The sequence below is a fragment of the Elaeis guineensis genome, chromosome 2 (assembly GCF_000442705.2).
Source record: "Elaeis guineensis isolate ETL-2024a chromosome 2, EG11, whole genome shotgun sequence".
Taxonomy (NCBI): Eukaryota; Viridiplantae; Streptophyta; class Magnoliopsida; order Arecales; family Arecaceae; genus Elaeis; species Elaeis guineensis.
Window position 1 is genome coordinate 110,323,169 of NC_025994.2, and position 18,763 is coordinate 110,341,931.

The following is an 18,763-nucleotide window of genomic DNA, read 5'->3' on the forward strand; positions in this document are numbered from 1 at the left end:
AACACAAAATTCTCGATCCTTGTTTACATAATCTTATAGCATGACAAGATTTTAATTTGACAAACATTAGACAAGATATCATGTTTCTTCCTCTTATCCATCTCATGAACACGCCAATCAATCAAGTGTTAGCTGGGACACGATTCCAGTTTTCATTTACTACTCTATGGCCAAGTTACATCAAACTCTCGCCTCCCCTTTCAAACTTTGTTTCTTCCATTCTTCTTCCTTTTATCACGAATTAAAATGCTAAACGTCATTGTGCTGTGAGATTTTGAATGAATCATAGAATGGTGGGCGAGTTCTATGCCTTAAGATGCAAAGGATTGGGATGTTTTAAGATTGAAGGAAGAAGGAGAGAAGCGACATGGTTGTTGGTACGAAGGAAACGGCTCACCATCTGGGTGGCAGCAATTCATCAAAATTCTAAACTTTGCCTACGCCTCCAACGTCCGTAGAAGATCTCTGAGAGGCCGGAGGAAGTCAATTTAGGCCCAAGTTGCAAATCTACTTGAGTTTTTGGGGGGAAAGAAATAGCAGAATCTTTTGACGAGAAGCGACATCCCCCCCATCCACACTTGTCCAACAGTCCATCTTCCTCATGGAAACCTGGATACCTACCTAATTTAGTGCTTTGTCAGAAAATATTACCAAACTTATAAGTTTTTCCTCAAAGGGCTAGTAATTGTTTAAAGAGTCTTTTTCAAGATGTAATTGGTTTACAATCAGAATCGAAATCAGAATTGAAACTGGAATGAAAATTGAAATAGATTGAAATCGAAATTGGAATCAAAATGACCAAATCCTCCGAAGTATTTGTTCGTGATCGGAATCAGAATGAAAATTTGAATCTCTAGGGGAGAATAAAGATTGAGCTTTAAGTAGATTGGATCATCCCATTCTGTTTCGAAATCGAACTCCTTTCAACCAAATAGTTAGAATGGGAGTCATCAATTCTCATTCCGATTCTAGACCTCAACTCTCCCCAACCAAACACCCCCCCTAATTTCATGTGTGTTCTCCCTTGTTTCCCATTATTAATAGATAGTGGGACCATTCACTTGTAGTAGCCTGGCCACCTCTGCACGTGAGCAGGCACGTGGCCCTTCTAAATACCCTTTAACCATGTAAATATTTTCTTAATAAAATTCTTGGGTGGTTCACCAAAGCGGTGACACATCCCTTTCTCATCAGGGGAAAAAAAAAAAAATGAAGGTATTGTTGGTAGGAAGGAGAAAATCGGAAGCTTGCAGCTAAGGGGGTTTTGAATGACTTGGACAGAGGGTATGGAAGGCAACATGGAGAAGGAAAGCAGCAAGGATTAATATCAATTTGGAATGAGCTATTATATGATGACAACAAAGCTATCACAAGCCTAAAAGAGGGAGAATACCAGGCGATCCTGAGCCATTTAGGACTTGTTGCCATTAATCATTTATGGTTTTAAAATGGGGAATTTATACGCTTGTCGCATATATAGCTTGGCTGCTCTGACAAATCCATGATGAAAAAATATTCAATCAAGTTAGTCACACTACTTCTCAGCTCATTCGAAGAGCTTCTGTATTTTTGGACCACACTGTTTCAAGAAGGGTGCAAGGGAGAGGTGCTCCATGTAGGCATTGAGATAGCTGTTATCAATAAGATATCTATATCTATCTAGGAAAAATAGTATCGTAGCTACCTCTTTTCTTTAGAGTACTTGGAGCAAACTTTGACGCTTCAGTTATATCTGGTAAAGCGGCGACTCGGCATGTTATTAGAGATCATAATACTAATGTACTGTCAGCTCAGGGCAAACTCTTGTAGCCTTCATCAGTATGTCTTGCAAAACATATTGCTGCTTGGCTGTGACTTTAGGCTGCAGTAGATAACCTGAAAGCGACTTCTATTTGGTTGGAAGGTGATTATGCTGCCGTTATTTCTTCGCTCACTCATCCCTCCAGGTACAAGTATGTGCATATACATCTAAGGATTTATGAGAGTGGAAGACATCTAACTCATGTTTTAAAATTTCTCATGCTTTTCGAAATAAACTAAAGTGACAGATTACATGGTGAGTAAGGCTCTACAAGGTAGTGGCTGCATCTTCTCCAAGCTGATGGATATGGTATTTGGTTTTTGCGCCACACATGAAACAGTGCAGGATGGTTTTTGTTCCTCTGAAGGAAATTCTGGTTTATGGTTGCCTCTTGTTATTGTGCTTTGTGCATTCTGCAAGTCATCTCATTCTCTTCTGCATTATATTGACAAATTTGGCAGCTATCTATCAGAATCCTATGTGTACTGACTTTACTTGCATTTGGTTCGGCTTTAGATCTGCTATATGTTGCAGGGCTAAGATCAGGGGTGTTTCTTCTATTATTCCTTATCACTGCTCTTGGTTTCAACAGCATCTGTCTGAAGTGGGAAAGTATCGGTGAACAGGGGTTATTCAATTGTACTTTCAGTCACTGCTCAGCTGTTTACTGAATTATCAGCTTGTATTGCTTCAGGGCTGGGTATCTCACTGCAGCTGCATTGTTCTGGCAGTTCACTTAATACCTTAAGTGTATGCTGTTCTCTTATCACTACTGTTAGGTTGTTCATTTGGCTCTTCTCCACTTCTCTGCTTTTGCTTATGGCCGATCATTTTCATACTTTGGATGTGCTTTTATGGTGCCTTGTGCTCCTGTGAAGGTATATACTTCATGGATACGGCATAAAAATATGCTGCACAAATGATGTAATATAAGGTGAAGACAGGACTGAAGTTTTTCTCCCACTCACTTGGTTCAGATTCCTTTTGCTGTGGGGCACACACGTGGTCTTTTATCTCATTCAGTCTATGCAGTACCACAGATTTGTTTTCGAGTCTGGGCTGAGTATTGCATGCTATAGCTTTGCTGCTTGGTTATGCTTGATTCTGGTTCTAAAATCTCCGCATCACACAACTCCCAGCTGCTGCATTATGAGTCCTCATGCCATTGTCTTGTAATAGGCAATCAATTTGGGAGTTCTTCACTTCTTATACGTGTCCTCTTTTGAACAGTTTCCTTAAATTATCCATCATTTCGAGCACTGCTGCATATATCACTGTAGCTGTTTCGGGTGTCATATGATATACCACGCACACAGTTTCTCAGTTCGGTTCGATGTAATTTCGTTGAGAAAAAATCCCATCATGATAATAGATTTCCCTTATTATAAAACTCTATCAATCATGTGCCAATCTTCTTAATTTTTTTTTTTTTTTTTGACAAAAAGAGAATACTGTGCATTTATATAGAGTTACCAAATTTTATTAAAAATACCTATACAACAGAAAATATACAAAAAAAAAAAAAATTCTTCAAAATTATAGAAATATCTATAAACTTTAACCCAATTTCATTTATACCTTCTTGATTTTAAAAAATATCAAACTACTCTTTCAAATTTTTGAGATATTTCAAAATGATCCTACCATTCACTTATCAACAAACAATATTAACTTACCATTTGAATGGACGAAGACATCCCTCACTTATACAGGAGGGATGACTGATGAGTAAGGGATGGAGATGATGGAACTACTATATAAGAAGAGAATGGGGTTGTAAAGATCGGTGTAGAGAGGGTCGATGGCGTTGAAGGTCTCATGGATGAGATTAAAGGAAGAGAAAAGAAAATTCATCGACGAGAAAAGAGTAAAATGAAGAGAGTCATCATGGAAGAAAAGGATTTATGGACAGGCTTCGAGAAAAAATGAGTGAAGAGGAAAAGAAAAGTAAAGAGAGATCACCGATGAGAAACGGACGGAGATAGAGGCAATCACTGTAGAGGATGAGGAGGGATTGCAAGGATTGGCGTGGAGAAGGGTGGCATTGAAGGCCTCATAGATGAATTGGAGGGGGAGAAAAAGGAGGTGGAGAAAAAGAAGAAGATGAGGAAGAAGAGGGGGAAGAAAAAATTACTGGTAAGAAAGGGATGGAGATGGAAAAAGTCACTATGAAGGAGAGCTTATAGACGGACTTGAAGGAGAAAAATGACGAGGAGGAGAAAGCAATGAGGAGAAAGAAGAGAGAGAAGAATGGATTGCTTATGAGAAATTAATAGAGATGAAAGAAGCCATCATGAAAAAAGAGGATTCATAGACAGGCTTGGAGAATAAAGAGAAGAAGTGGATGAGGAGAAATAAATGAAAGAGGAGAAGAGGTCGCCGGTGATGAATGATGAAGATGGAGGGAGCCGCCATAGAGGGGCAAAACTCATAGATAAGCTTGGAGAAGGAAAATAATGAGGAGGAGAAAGAAGTGAGTAGGAAAAAAAGAAAGGGAAATGAGGGAGGATGGACATCACCAGGAAGAAAGAAGCAATCGAAGAGGAGGAAGGGAGGAGAGGAAAGGAGGAGGAAGGAGGAATGTCAAAAGAGAAAGAAAGTAATCGAAGGGGAGAAAAAATGAAGAACAAAAAAAATATTTTTATTATTTTATAAAATAATAATATTATGTGATGGTCACGTGACATCATTTCGTTAATAAAGACAAATGGTAGGATTATTTTAAAATATCTTAAAAATTGAAAAGATTATTTTGATATTTTTTTAAAATAAAAAAGATATAAATAAAATTAGATTAAAATTAAAAAAATATTTCTATAATTTATCTTAAATATTATATTAAGTTATCAAAATCAAAGATGTAATTTATCTAAATATTATATTGGGTTACCAAAACCAGAAAAATCTGCGTCGGCCGTCCACTGCACACTTAAACCCCCACCTACTACACCACTCACCAATCACCCCATGGAGATGGAGTCAACTCTCTTCTTCCTCCTCTGCTTCCTTCCCTTCCTCCTCCTCCCTGCCACTCCAACCACTCTCTTCCCCCAAGATGCTCTCCCCACCAAATCTGGCTACCTTCCCATCAACGCCACCACCTGCAATTCGTCCGCTGCCCTCTTCTATGCCTACTACGAAGCCCAGCATCCCCTCAGCCCCCTCACCCACACCCCACTCCTCATCTGGCTCCAGGGCGGCCCTGGCTGCTCCTCCATGCTCGGCAACCTATTCGAGCTCGGCCCCTGGCTCGTCGCCACCGACAAGCCCACCCTCAGCTCCAATCCCGCTGCCTGGAACCGCCGCTTCGGCCTCCTCTTCATCGACAGCCCCCTCGGCACCGGCTTCAGCACCGCTGCCAACCCCGACGACATCCCCCGGGACCAGCCCACCATCGCCAAACACCTCTGGGGCGCCCTCCAGTCTTTCCTCTCTTCCAATTCCTCTTTCAAGACCCGCCCACTTTACCTCACCGGCGAGAGCTACGCCGGGAAGTACATCCCGGCCGCCGGCTACTACATCTTGCAGCAGAACTCCCAACTGCCGATGTCTCTCCGGATTAATTTAAAGGGTGTTGCGATTGGGAATGGGCTGACGCATCCGGTGGCGCAAGTGGCGACGCATGCGGCGAGCGCATACTTTACCGGGCTGATCAACGAGAGGCAGAAAGGGTACCTTGAGGAGCTTCAGGGCATCGCGATGAAATTGACATTGGAGGAGAAGTGGTCGGAGGCATCAGATGCGAGAGGGCACGTCTTGCAGCGGCTACAGAATATGACGGGGCTGGCAACTCTGTATGATGTGACAAAGAAAAAGCCTTACGAATCCGACATGGTTGGGGTTCTACTGAACAAGGATGAGGTGAAGGAGGCATTGGGTGTCGCCAAAGGGGTGGTTTGGGAGGAGTGCAGCGAAACCGTGGGAAGTGTTCTGCATGAAGATGTGATGAAGAGCGTGAAATTTATGTTGGAGGAGCTGGTAAGGAAGAGCAGGGTGCTGCTGTACCAGGGGATATATGATTTGAGAGATGGGGTGGTATCGACGGAGGCTTGGATGAAGGAGATGGAGTGGGATGGCCTGGAGAACTTCCTGAAGGCGGAGAGGAAGGTTTGGAAGGTGAATGGGGAGCTGGCCGGGTATGTGCAGAGGTGGGGGAGCTTGAGCCATGTCGTCGTCTCTGGGGCGGGGCATCTCGTCCCCGCTGACCAGGGGCAGAGCTCTCAGGCGATGATTGAAAATTGGGTACTAGAGAAGGGGTTGTTTAGTGAAGCTCGTAAGGAAGCTCCAGGTTTAAGGAGAGCTTACTGAATGAAATATCGGAGGCCTCAGGTAAGAGTATTGCAATAAGATGTCTTCTTGGTATCAGGCAATGTTGTACCTAGTCCTTTTGAAGCACCATAAACCATTGCTGCGATTTGTAGCCAAACCAGGGAGGCAGCATTATCGTCGCACGGCTGTAATGTACATTGCCATTTGAATTAAGCTGCATTGATCAATGAATAGTTCTGATATCACTGCTTGCCAACTTTAATGAGTTTCGAGCTTACTCAAACAAGCTGTTCCAACATCCGTGTCTAACAAATAATCCCCAGATAAATGCCAACCACATGATCCAGGATTGCTTGCTTTCTGCAGCCTGTAGGAGAATTCCATACTTGTTTGATCTTTCGGGTGGTAGTGAGCCTCTCTAAGCTGTTCCATCTATGAATTCTTAAAACCAAGCATCTCAGTCAAAACTTGCAATGCTTATATGGGCATAAAGCAAAGGATAGGATGACTGATGTCTTCATTATACCCCAGAAATCTCAAGACCTGTTTCTTCCTATAATCATGAAAGCAATTATACTGGCTCAGTTTCATGGATCTTTCTTCATCATTTGTTATGATAATGCACCACCACTGGCTTTACCATATATTTTCTCACTTCATTTCTGAGGGGTCCTCTTCCCTCATCATTCAGTCTAAAGCAGATATGGTATTTTCACAAAGTTGGCACAAGAAACCATTTCAACAGCAACAAAATGTATCTCAATTCAGGTTTCTTTTATGAATTCAATCTTATTCTAAATTTCAACCAATCACAATAAGACATATCCTTGAAACTTCTGATCCGGAATGGTATTATCCAAATTTCTTCCTTTTGAAATTTGTATGGTATCGGGCAACTTTTGCTGGTAAAACGCATGTAAATAAACTCTAGGGTTCTTTCAGTAAATATCAAATTATGATGTTGCAGAACAACTTTGACAACGCTAAAATCTGTTTACTCTCACCAGTAATCCCCACATGAGCACGACCCACCACTAAAATGGTGAAAACGATTGGAATCTCGCAAAATTACCAACCTCTTCTCAAGAGCAGATATATGCTTGAAAGCATTGTGGCAGTCTTCACATACTCTGAGGTTCTTGATCACACGAATGGGCCTCCCAGGGGGAACATTTAAAATTCCAAATGCAACAGCAAGCTTCTCACTGTGATACTTCAGCATGTGTTCTTTCTCCTCCTCTTCCACATCATGCAAAACCATTGCTGTAGCAGATACATAACCTGCTTTCTTCATCTTCATATCCAGTTCCTCTAGAAAACTATATATCTTCTCCTTATCGGGGTGCACCGAGTCGCCAACCGAAAATGTATGAACCTTGTTCTTCACCTCGATCCAACTGAACCCAGGAACTTTCCTCACACCTCTTTCCCGCATCATTACCCTCATTTTATCTACATCAGTCCATTTACCTGACGATGCATATAGATTTGAAAGAAGAACATACATTCCAGCATTATCAGGCTCCATCTCAAATATCCTTTCAGCTGCCCTCTCACCTAATTTAGTGTTCCGATGAATCCTGCTTGCACCTAATAAAGCACCCCACATGGATGCATCTGGTTCAAATGGCATCTCTCTAATAAGAGCCTCAGCATCCTCCAAGCGTCCTGCTCGGCCAAGAAGATCCATCATGCAAGTATAGTGTTCTGGTTTTGCTGTTATCCCGAAATCTTGATGCATAGAATAAAAGTAAGCAATGCCTTTATCCACCAACCCTGCATGGCTACATGCGGACAGGACGCCAACCTGAGAAAAGTGAGATAAGGAAATGAACATAACAGCATGAGATAAGAAACGCCAACATGTGTTAGCTGCTATCAATCCAATGTTTGCTTTTTGCATGGTCTATATGATACAGCTCACATCTCTATCAGATTAGTATCCTCTATAGAGTTTGCAATCACTGGAGTTAAGAAGGAAATATAGTATCTTCACTATCATCTTCTAGGCCCATGTTAAGAAGCATGCTTCAGTGATGATAAAAATACCAGTCAAACTAAGGAAGCATATTTTTGTCAGTAAGAACAGCTAAAGAAACAAGTCCAAATAATACTCTGAGACACTATATCAGCAAAATGACTTATAAATAATTAAATGATAATTAAAAGCAAGTGCATTTTCATGCACTCACTGTTATTGTCATATTGCAAACTAAGTGTTGTCTTAGTGGTCACATGCTGCTGCCAAATACAGAGGTTCTGGATTCGAATCTGCAATGGTGTATCCCCAAGAATTTAGAGCTGGGTAATGTATATTATTGGGTTGATCTCCCACCATTTCTCTCAAAAATATTATTATCTTATCAAGAGATTATTATCTAGATGATTCTGTGGGGTTTTAAGCAACAGCAACAATAACAAACTTCTCAATTATTAATGGAACTATTCAGATATGAAATAATATAGATGCAGCATATAGCAAAGGTTTGCCAGCACTTTATTAAGGATCAAGGAATGGTTACCATGGTAATGTCATCTGGCTTTGTGTCTGTTGTTCTCATGGTATCAAATATTTCCAACGCCTCCTTCCCGAACCCATGCCTAGCATAACCAGCAATCATGGTGTTCCACGAGACAACATCCCTCTCTGCCATCTCCTTAAATGCCTTGTATGCCTCATCTATGCTCCCACACTTACAATACATTGCGAGAAGCGCATTCCCAACAAAGCAACCCATCCCGTAACCTGCCTTCACAAGCCTCCCATGCACCTGCGTTCCACACTCCAACATTGCAATGTCAGCACATGTGCTCAACACACAAGTGAAAGATGACCGGTTCATCCTCTCCCCACTCCTACCCATCTCTACAAAGAGCCGCAACGCCTCCTCACCGAATCCACCCTGAGATAACCCAGCAATCATGGCAGCCCACGAAACGGAATCCCTCTGGGGCATCATATCAAACATCTCATGAGCCCGTTCAATCATCCCGGCCTGTGCATACCCCGTGATCATTGTGTTCCAGGAGTTGACATTCCTGCATGGCATTGAATTGAAAAGCTCCTCCGCCTCCTCCATCCTCCGACACTGCACATATGCTGCGATCATTGCATTCCATGAGACCGAGTTCCTCTCTGGCATCTTATCGAACATCCCCCTCGCCTCCTCCAGCATCCCATTTTGGGCGTACCCGGAAACCATCGCCGTCCAAGTGAATACGTCCTTATAAGGAGACCCATCAAAAAGTCTCTTCGCTTCAGCCATATCGCCGCTCTGGGCATACCCCGATATCATGGTATTCCACGACACCACATCCCTCTCCAGCATCCGGTCGAAGAGCTGCCGGGCATCGGCCATCCTCTTCCTCTGGGCGTAGCCAGCAATCATGGCATTCCAGGAGACAGTCTCCCAGTGCGGATGCGAGTCGAACAGCTGCCGCGCGGCTTCGAGGCGGCCATTCCCGACATAGGCAGCGAGAAGGCCGTTCCAGGAGATGGCATTCTTGATCGGGGAGCGGTCGAACATGTCCTGTGCCAGCTCGACGAGACCGCTGCTGGCGTATGCGGAGATCATGGTGTTCCAGGAGACGGTGTCTTTATCGGGCATTTCATCGAACAGGCGGCGGGCCGACGCGAGGTCGCGGTTCAAAACGTGACCGTGGATCATGGTGTTCCAGGAGACGGCATCGCGGCGGGGCATGGCAGCGAAAAGGCGGAGGGCGAGAGGGAAGCGGCTGTTGGCGATGTAGCCCGAGATCATAGCATTCCAGGAGACGGTGGAGCGGGAGGGCATCCGGTAGAAGAGGTCGGCGGCGAAGTCGCAGCGGCCGTGGCGCATATGGTCGGTAATGATCTTGTTCCATCGCAGGATCTCGGCGTCGGAGGTGGCCGAATTGTCCCTCCTCTTGTTTTTCTTCGGTTTATTGTTACTGAGATTGTTATTATTAACAGCGTTAGAAGAGGAGGGAAGGGTAGGGTGGTGGATGGAGGTGATCTCGGAGACGGTGGTGTGAAAGAGTCGGCGGACGTCTTTGGAGCGGGAGCGCATTGTTAAGTTGCTGATCGGGTGCGCTCCTCAGTCCTAGAAACATTTTAAAGTCATTTCAAGATGCAAAGATCGGCACCGTTTCAAGAGTACTTTACCGTATTAATATATTTTTAAAATTTTTTTATTAAATTGATACATGTCTAAACTTATTTATCAAATTAATATAAAAATTAAAAATATTATTTTAAATATCAATTTTTATTGAAAAAATATCATTTCAAATGATATTTTTTTGACTAAATCAGCCACCCATCCGCAGCTTATGTAGAACTCAAACCTAAAAAATAAATAAATAAATAAAAGCACCGTTATAAATAATTTTTGAAACTCGTCATTCTAAATGGTGCTTCTGAAAGTCATCATTTGAAATGCCGCTTTCAGATCTATTCAAATCTTCTGTTTCTCGCGACGCCCACTCCATCGATGCTCCGCAAGTTGCCTTCCAACCGGACGCCCTCTCCCATCCGACACCTGCTGATGCCCCTCTGGTTAGCTTCTTCCTTCTCCCTCCCAACCGGCACCCACCCCCCTCCCCCCTCTCTCCCATCCGACACCCTCTTGTTGTAACCCCCCCTCCCCCAATTTGACGCCCTCCCGCCCCACACCCCCCTCCCCCTCTCTGCCCCTTGTTCTCCTATTCCCATCCGACGCCCACCCCACCCCTTTGGCCCTCTTCCCATCCAACCCCCCTCCCCCACACCAGCTTATTTCTCCTTCCTTTATTACTTTTTGATTTTTTTTTACTCTCCTTATTATTATTTATCTGACATATATTAGTAGTCCCCAACTTTAAACATATTGCATTGCATAGAACCATAGACCCATCTTTTGATTAATATACATATTCAACGATATCCATATATTTATATATTTTTGTACGAGTAAAACAATTATATACATTGGTCAATTGACTGTTCAGTTTGAACAGTTTGAAAATTATAATTAATTCTATAGGTAATTACAGTAAACAAACGGTATATTGAGGGTTCGAAAGAAATTTCAGACAGTATTTTTCTTTAGTTCTCCTCATACATCTTGAATCATGTGGGAAGAACTAAAAAAAAATACTGTCGAAATTTCTTTCGACCCCTATTGCGTATCATTTGATTACTGTAATTGACCTATAGAATTAATGTAATTTCTAAATAGGATAGGATCTTCTATACCTATTAGTTGATGATAGAATGCATTCATTATGTAAGATATTTTATCAAAATAATTATTAATACTAAATATTTTGATTTTGATATTGTTATAAAATTTTCTGAAAAAATGGTCAGTGCTCGGATTTGCCTATTATTGTATTATGATGGCATAATAAAAAATGATGAAGATGACATGCAGTACAGTCAGCCTATGAGCTGGATGATTAAGGTATCTTTATCATTATCACGTCAAAAATTATTAGACCATTTATACAGTGGTATACCTATAGACAGAAAAATATAAAATCAAATTGAAGTGGAGATCTCCTAATTTATTGGAATAATTAATGTAGAGCAAGTATATCTTAGTTTTAATTGATGATGATGAAGATGTCTAAGAAATATTGATATTTTTTTTGAAATTTTTAAAATATCGATATATTGAATTATATATTGAAAAGAAAGATATATCCTCTAATGAAAATACTACTCAAATGATGGTACCGAGGTTTGGATACTTTAGTGGGCTTTTAACCCAAAAGGGCAATTCTCTTAGACCTTTCTCGCCTTTTTTAAGTCCTATGGTGTGAACCATTGATGTTGAGGCCATGTTTGCAGTCTAATACTGTTAGATCTAGTTATCCAATTATTCAAAGTCCTATGGTGACTTCTTCTGTGGTGGAAGTAGTAGTAAGTCCATGATATGACATTCAAATGGAGGATGATAATTGGGTCAGCACTGAAATAAATTCTGATAATCGAGGGTTGAGTCAGATGAGAATGAGTCTGAAGAAGAATGGCTTGATGAGGACAGTAATAATGATGAAGATGAAGATGGAGATGGTAATAAAGATGATCATCCTGATATTAATGTAAGAGAATCTGAACCTCGTTTGCATGAACCTCCATAATTTTTTAGCAACTTAAACTTAGATCATGACGGTGTGTTAGTGCTGGTCGAAGATTGAACTCTGACTGTCAGTTTTGAGATTCCTCGATGACTAAATTTTCTATAGGTCTGAAGTTTGAGAGTAAAGATAAGCTAAAGAGAGCTGTAGATCTTTATCACATTCGAAAGTATTGGACATACAATGTAGTTCAATCATATTCAAAGTTGTGATCCATACGATGTACATCATCAGATAATAAACAAGAATATAAATGGAGGATGATTGTTTGAGATCACAAGATATGAGGGTTCTCACATTTATTTATTTAAGGAGTTAAGTTGAGATCATAAATATATCAGTAAAAGGATGATTGGCATACTAATCCAACATATTATTGAGAAAGATCCAGGTGTTACTGTTGAAGCTATTATACCAACCGTTGATGAGCAATTTCAATACATAATATCATACAGAAAAGTATGGTGTGAAAAACAGAAGATATTGATTGATATTTATAGAGAATGGGAGCCATCTTATGCAAAAATTATCTTATTATATCACTGCACTCCAAAATGCAAACCCTGGCACTGTTATTTTATGAGATTTCTTCTCAACTGAAAATTTTGATATATGAATTTTAAATTATATTTTTTGAGCTTTCTAACCATCCATCTAGAGTTTTAGGCACTATCGTCCTATAATCAACATCGATGGCACGTACTTTTATAAAAAATTTAAAGATAAGATGCTAATTACAACAGAAATTGATGTAGAGAATATTGATTTTTTCCTTAGCATATGTAATTGTGGATGGAGAGATGACTGCTAGTTGGAGTTGGTTTATTTTAAGACTCAAAATATATGTCCCATAAGATAGAAATATAATATATCTAATTTCTAACAGATATCTAAATATATTAATTGCAATTGTAGATGAGTCTATTGGATAGAGTCCGTCACGTGCCTATCACTGATACTGCTTAAGACATATCTGTAGTAATTTCAACACTCATTTTAAAAATACACAGCTCAAAAAGTAGTAGTATGGCAAGCATGGAGCACTCATCAAGTTTGTAAGCTCGAATTTATCATGGATAGGATCAAGGCAGTGAATTCAGAGACTTGAAGTTGGCTGTCTGAGTTGGTAGAAGAGAAGTGAACATTGGCATATGATGCCGGCATGCGCTATGGTGTTTTAACTATAAATTTATCAGAGATTTTTAACAGTATCATACGAGGAGCTAGAAATGTACCAATTACAGCTTGTGTTCAAATGACACTTTACCATCTTGTGAAATATTTTAATACGAGACGTATCCAAATCTTAAGATATATGCAGGAGAATCCAAATAATTTTTTTACTACTCATATTGCAATTAAGATCGCTGAAGATTAAATTAAAGCTAACCAGCATAGGATAACAGCGTTCAACCTCTAAAGAGACATATATGAAGTACTTATGAGGAGAGCAAGCGTAGGGTTAAAGAGATGGAAAAAAATTTCATACTATGAAGTTAAGTGAAAAAAAATATTCTTATGGAAAGTATAGTATCTATAGATATTCTTGTTCACACGTTTTAGTTGTAAATCAAGAAATTACATACATTTTAGTAGATTCATAGATGATGCATATACAGTTGCGACATACATGATAAATGCTTAGAGTTGCGAGTTTTATCCATTACTACATGAAGATTATTGAATGCATATACATATGTTCACATGTATTTCTGATCATCATCGTTTGAGACCTAAGCAGAAAGATGAGCCAAAGTCAATAAAGCTATGAAATGAGATAGATGATTGGCAGATAAAAAACAAGAATCATTATGGCATTTGTAAGGAACAGGATCATGATTGTCATCACTGTCCTAGGTTACTTCAACACACATCAATTTCAGATAATGAAAAAAATTAAAAGCAGTAGAGTGTATTGCTCTATGTATTTTCAAAGTTATATAATGTTTTATGTATTTTCGATAGATGAACTGTTGTGTAGTCTATGCAAATAGTTGTGTATTATTCTATATATTTTTATAATTGAACTATTATGTAGTATATGTCCAGAGATGAATCTTTGTTCTATGTATGTGTAGAGTTATGTATTGTTCTATATAATTCCATGCCATTGATTGTGGAGCTGGTGCTTTATTTGAGTTGTATGATGTGACAATGTTGGTCTTAAATATTGTGCTATCAGATATTTATTAGTAATGAATTAGTGACATCATTATTTTCATACATTAAAAATTATATTTTGCATGCTCTAATAAACTTGGGATATATGTCATTATTTTAAATTCATTAGTGTATTATGGCTTACGATCTATGGTATCTGGACCCTCGAGATTGCAGTATTCTTTCATTGTAGGAGATCCATCGGTCACAGACCATATTAGATGGTAATGTAAGCATTCCATTCCTACTCTTACTATTTATATTTTTATAAAGAGAATCTTGTTGAAGTCATATACATTATCTCATTATTCTATCTTATTATAAGAGCCCAGACACCTCCGATTACGATGAGCCGATGATGACTTATGGAGGAAGTAGAACATCGCAGATAGAGTTGTGGATTATTTACAATACCTGGAGTACTATGGTATGTATCAGATTGGCCAGATATAATTGGATGTTGGTCTTATTACTGCCTTGCTTGAGAGATGGCGCCCAAAGACACACACATTTTACCTTCCATTCAGTGAGGCAATCATCACGTTATAAGATGTTAGTGTCCTCACCAAACTACCAGTTGATGGTGATGTAGTTACAAGAGCTGATACCATGCTTAGCATTCCAGAGTGGTAGGCTACATGCTTTCGGTTATTAGGGTTTAAGCCCGAGGCCCAGTTCTTTGATCATTCATGACTAAGGATAGAGTGTTTAGATGATTACTATCGATATTTGTACATTGATGATGATACACCAGAGGAGATGGTGTAACAGTATGTCAAGGGTCCGGTACTACGATTGCTAGGGGCATCTTTTTGTTTGATACTTCATCTAACAAAGTGAAGTTTATGTTTTTACCATTGTTGGAGGATTTAGATTTTACTCGCAGGCTTAGTTGGGATAGTGCAGTACTAGCTTGTCTATATAAGGCTATGTGTCGGGGTTCTTATCATGATCAGTCAGAGATCGGTGGTTGTCTTGTATGATTGCAGGTATGTGATATATAAATTTTAATTTTCTACATTCTATTATAGTTTTAATTGAGCATATTGTATATGATTTTTTTGAAATTGGCAGATTTGAGTATAGAAGAGGAGCGACTATCAGTCCATTATGGAGATAATTGCTTGAGATGCCACCAGAGCAGTAAAATCCAAACGTCTCATTCAGGCTAGACGTATCTTGGGGATATAGGTATAAAAATATTGGTTTCATTACTTGAAACTTAATGCTACTTTTAATTCGATGAAGTTCAATTAATATGAATATACTGTCAAGCAGATGAAATGTTGCATTCAACATTCACCATGTATCGATGAAGGTGGTATGAATTTATAGATGTCAGCTAGATATATTGGTTGATATATATAGACAGATAATTTTGATTTATGTACAAATATTATTTTATAGTATTCATAATCTACTAAAAAATGAGCTTATTAATCTGACTTTATTTTTAACTCCATCAATTTTTGTGGGAGCCATATATAGAGGAGATATTATCCGTATTACCACAAATGTGCATAGATGGACAGATATATGGGTTGCTAAGGTATTGCTTATTTGATTTGATGTGGTGGAGTGGCACATTTTAGATCATGTGCTGTAGCTGTTTGGCCGGATTTATGGTATCCCAGAGCAGTTTGATACCAGCCAACGACTTCATCATATTGATCGATGACGGTGAGCTCCTATTGACTGCATATCAAGCATGCAGAGTATATTACTATTTGGAATGCACGATGAGATCACATAGCTTATGATGATCATATATTGGGAGGCCATCCATATATCAAGGACTATATGGCTTGATTTCTTAGTATTACAGTACCGCTCATTGGGTAGCCTCGGTATACAGTTTTAGGATATGAGAGTGAGAGTTTTACCATGCGTATTTTGGTAAGGCTACGAAAATTATGCTTATGTCAATATCATATTAAATTTCAATTCATTAAGTTTTATTTTATTTCTAATTGTTAACTATGTTGTATGATTTATGCAGATGAAGGGTTTGGATGAGATAGCAATTTTCACACAATGTGCCATCGCTACTAATGATGAATCAGAGTGATTGATCATATTGGGCTAATTGAATGACACTATTAGACATATATATTAGGATATTAGACAAGCTGACCACATCTCCATTTATCATATTGGGTCATCTACAGCATAATCATAGTTTCGATTTCGATGGCATCACCATATTTTTCAAAGATGTAGCAGTTGGACTCTCCATATATCTCTGAAATACAATATGATACATGCAGTCGGGATCATCCATCGTTATCGATGTCATCTTTCACTGAGCAGATGGATACTACTCCATTTCCGGCCTGTTTGATCCAGAGCATCATGAGGGGGTCACTCAGTCCACAGATTCTCCAGTAGTATTTGTTATTCCTCATATGCATGACCACGAGACGTCTACTGATATAAGGAAGGGGCCATCACAGGTGATACAGGAGCAGGAGCAACCGTTAAGGACCTTTTTGAGAAGGTTCAAACGACCACGGGCACCAGGACGCCCTTATAGGACTTAGTATTTTTTGGATTTGTAGTACTGTGAGATTTCTTTTATGGACTTGATATTTTTATTCTATCTTATATTATTAATTGTTGTTTCTATCGGATTAGTTTAGATATTTTGCTTGTTTATTTTCAAGTGCTGGGATGCTATGGTTTGTGGACATGGATACAGGTCTTTAGATGCGTCTCAAAAGGTTGGGGGAGGAAATACCACACTAAAACGGTCATATAAATCAAAATATAAATAATAATAATATATCAAATAATTCAATTATATCTCTTGAAATAGCAAGAAACAAGCTTAGACAAGTTCAGATTTAGAGTCCCAGCCGATACCATCACTGCAGCTATCCAAAGCGCCACCGACATCATCGCCATTATTACTATCATCGCCACCATCGGAGCAAGTCAATTGAGATAATACTTACAATGCAGATACTAGTCTCACAAGCAAACCAAAGTGCCAGTACGGCTCCAATAATCTCAGATGCAATCCTAACGAATAGCAATCCAGCTTCCAACACCACTAATAGTACAACCATCATCTAAGCACCAAAACGCAGAGGTTCAATTTGACCATGAATGTGTGGGAGACAAGGTTAAGGAATGGCACTTCTCTAAGTGCCATTCTAAATAGTGCTTTTAAATTTTTTTTTTTTTTGAGAGATTCTATGTAGGCTGCAGAAGGATGGTTAATTGGACTAAAAAAATATCATTTGGAATGGCATTTTCTCAGTAGAAAAATATCATTTCAAATTACGTTTTTAATTTTTATATTAATTTAATAAATAAATTTGAATATGCATCAATCCGGAAAAAAAAATTATTTTGCATTGTACGGTAAAGTACTCCCCTTTTAAGGTTAATTGTCCTTGTGATGAATACTGTGCGGAATATAGTCAGCATTTGCGCATTATCGTTTTTAACTCTATTAGAAAAATTGGAATCATCGTTGGAGAGCTAATCATAGACCCCTGGAGAGAAGGGAGGAGGCCGGGCTCCGTGATGCAATAGCCCATTCTTCGCATGCAGACTTTTGGGGGTTTCTCTTCTCTTACCTTATCCTTCCTCAAGGTCATATGGATTTTGGGAGTTTCTGCACATTTCCTAAGAGAAACAACGAAATGGAGAGAGCTCGATTGCTCTAACAAACATGTCTAATAGTTTGTCAAGATGAAGTTTTAATTAGATGAGTCTGGAACTGACTCTGGATCTTCTTTAAAACAGGGTTCAATTCAGTGATCACATAGTACATTGCATTAGAAACGCCGTACGGGATGGTACACTGCATCGCAGTATAGAATATAGATCAACAGTAAAAGGCCGCATTGCATCATATATGCAGAGTCCCATGTTTCATCTGGGGCTTTCAAAACATTTAAGGATCCACACCGAAGCTGGTTCGGTTGAGAAAAGTGATAAAACAAAAATATTTGTCATGTAAAGCAGCTTTATTTTATTTTACTTTTTGAGAGTTGTGCGAATCAGTTTTATCATGTGTAGCGTTAATCAGTATCGGGCACATGCACTAGGTGTGCTTTATTCAAAGGTGTTGAAAGATAGAAGCTACAACAAAAAAACACGCACGCACACACTTCAAGTGACTGCTGCATGGCCACAATCACAAAAAAGAAAAAAAAGAAAAAAGAAAAAAAAGAAAAAAAAAAAAAGGGGAGAGACAGAAAAGAAGAAGAAGAATAATAATAAGAAAAGAGAACAAAATTTTTCATTAGCCATGAAGGCATTTCAAGCACGGACGATCCCAAGGATCTTAAAAATGATAAAAAGGCTACCAACCTTATAGCTCACTATTAATGATTTCAGAGGTGGTCTTTTATTACGAGCTGGTCCGCAATAGAGGAGCTAAATTGATGAGTTTTCACCCTTCCTGTTTACAGGACTCTA

At 39.3% G+C, this 18,763-nt stretch overlaps 2 protein-coding genes across 2 annotated transcripts; one reads left to right on the forward strand and one right to left on the reverse strand.

The window, feature by feature from the left end:
* Positions 1 to 4,727: 4,727 nt before the first annotated feature.
* Positions 4,728 to 6,312, forward strand: LOC105048908 (serine carboxypeptidase-like 50). Its single transcript, XM_010928395.4, has one exon. The coding sequence runs from the start codon at positions 4,769 to 4,771 to the stop codon at positions 6,107 to 6,109; it is 1,341 nt and encodes a 446-aa protein (XP_010926697.1). The 5' UTR covers positions 4,728 to 4,768; the 3' UTR covers positions 6,110 to 6,312.
* A 157-nt stretch (positions 6,313 to 6,469) lies between these two features.
* On the reverse strand, positions 6,470 to 10,146 carry LOC105049477 (uncharacterized). The gene is made up of 2 exons (XM_010929140.4): positions 8,593 to 10,146; positions 6,470 to 7,877 (listed from the first exon to the last, which is right to left on the reverse strand). Exons 1-2 carry the CDS (start codon positions 10,117 to 10,119, stop codon positions 7,071 to 7,073), a joined length of 2,334 nt encoding a protein of 777 aa, XP_010927442.1. The 5' UTR covers positions 10,120 to 10,146; the 3' UTR covers positions 6,470 to 7,070.
* Positions 10,147 to 18,763: the final 8,617 nt, after the last annotated feature.

Bases quoted from the DNA above. Each gene is read 5' to 3' on its own strand.
- LOC105048908 (XM_010928395.4), top strand. From the start codon at position 4,769: ATGGAGATGGAGTCAACTCTCTTCTTCCTCCTCTGCTTCCTTCCCTTC.
- LOC105049477 (XM_010929140.4), bottom strand. From the start codon at position 10,119: ATGCGCTCCCGCTCCAAAGACGTCCGCCGACTCTTTCACACCACCGTC. The intron at 7,878-8,592 runs GTAACCATTCCT...CACTTTTCTCAG, and splicing joins AGCCAGATGACATTACCATG to GTTGGCGTCCTGTCCGCATG.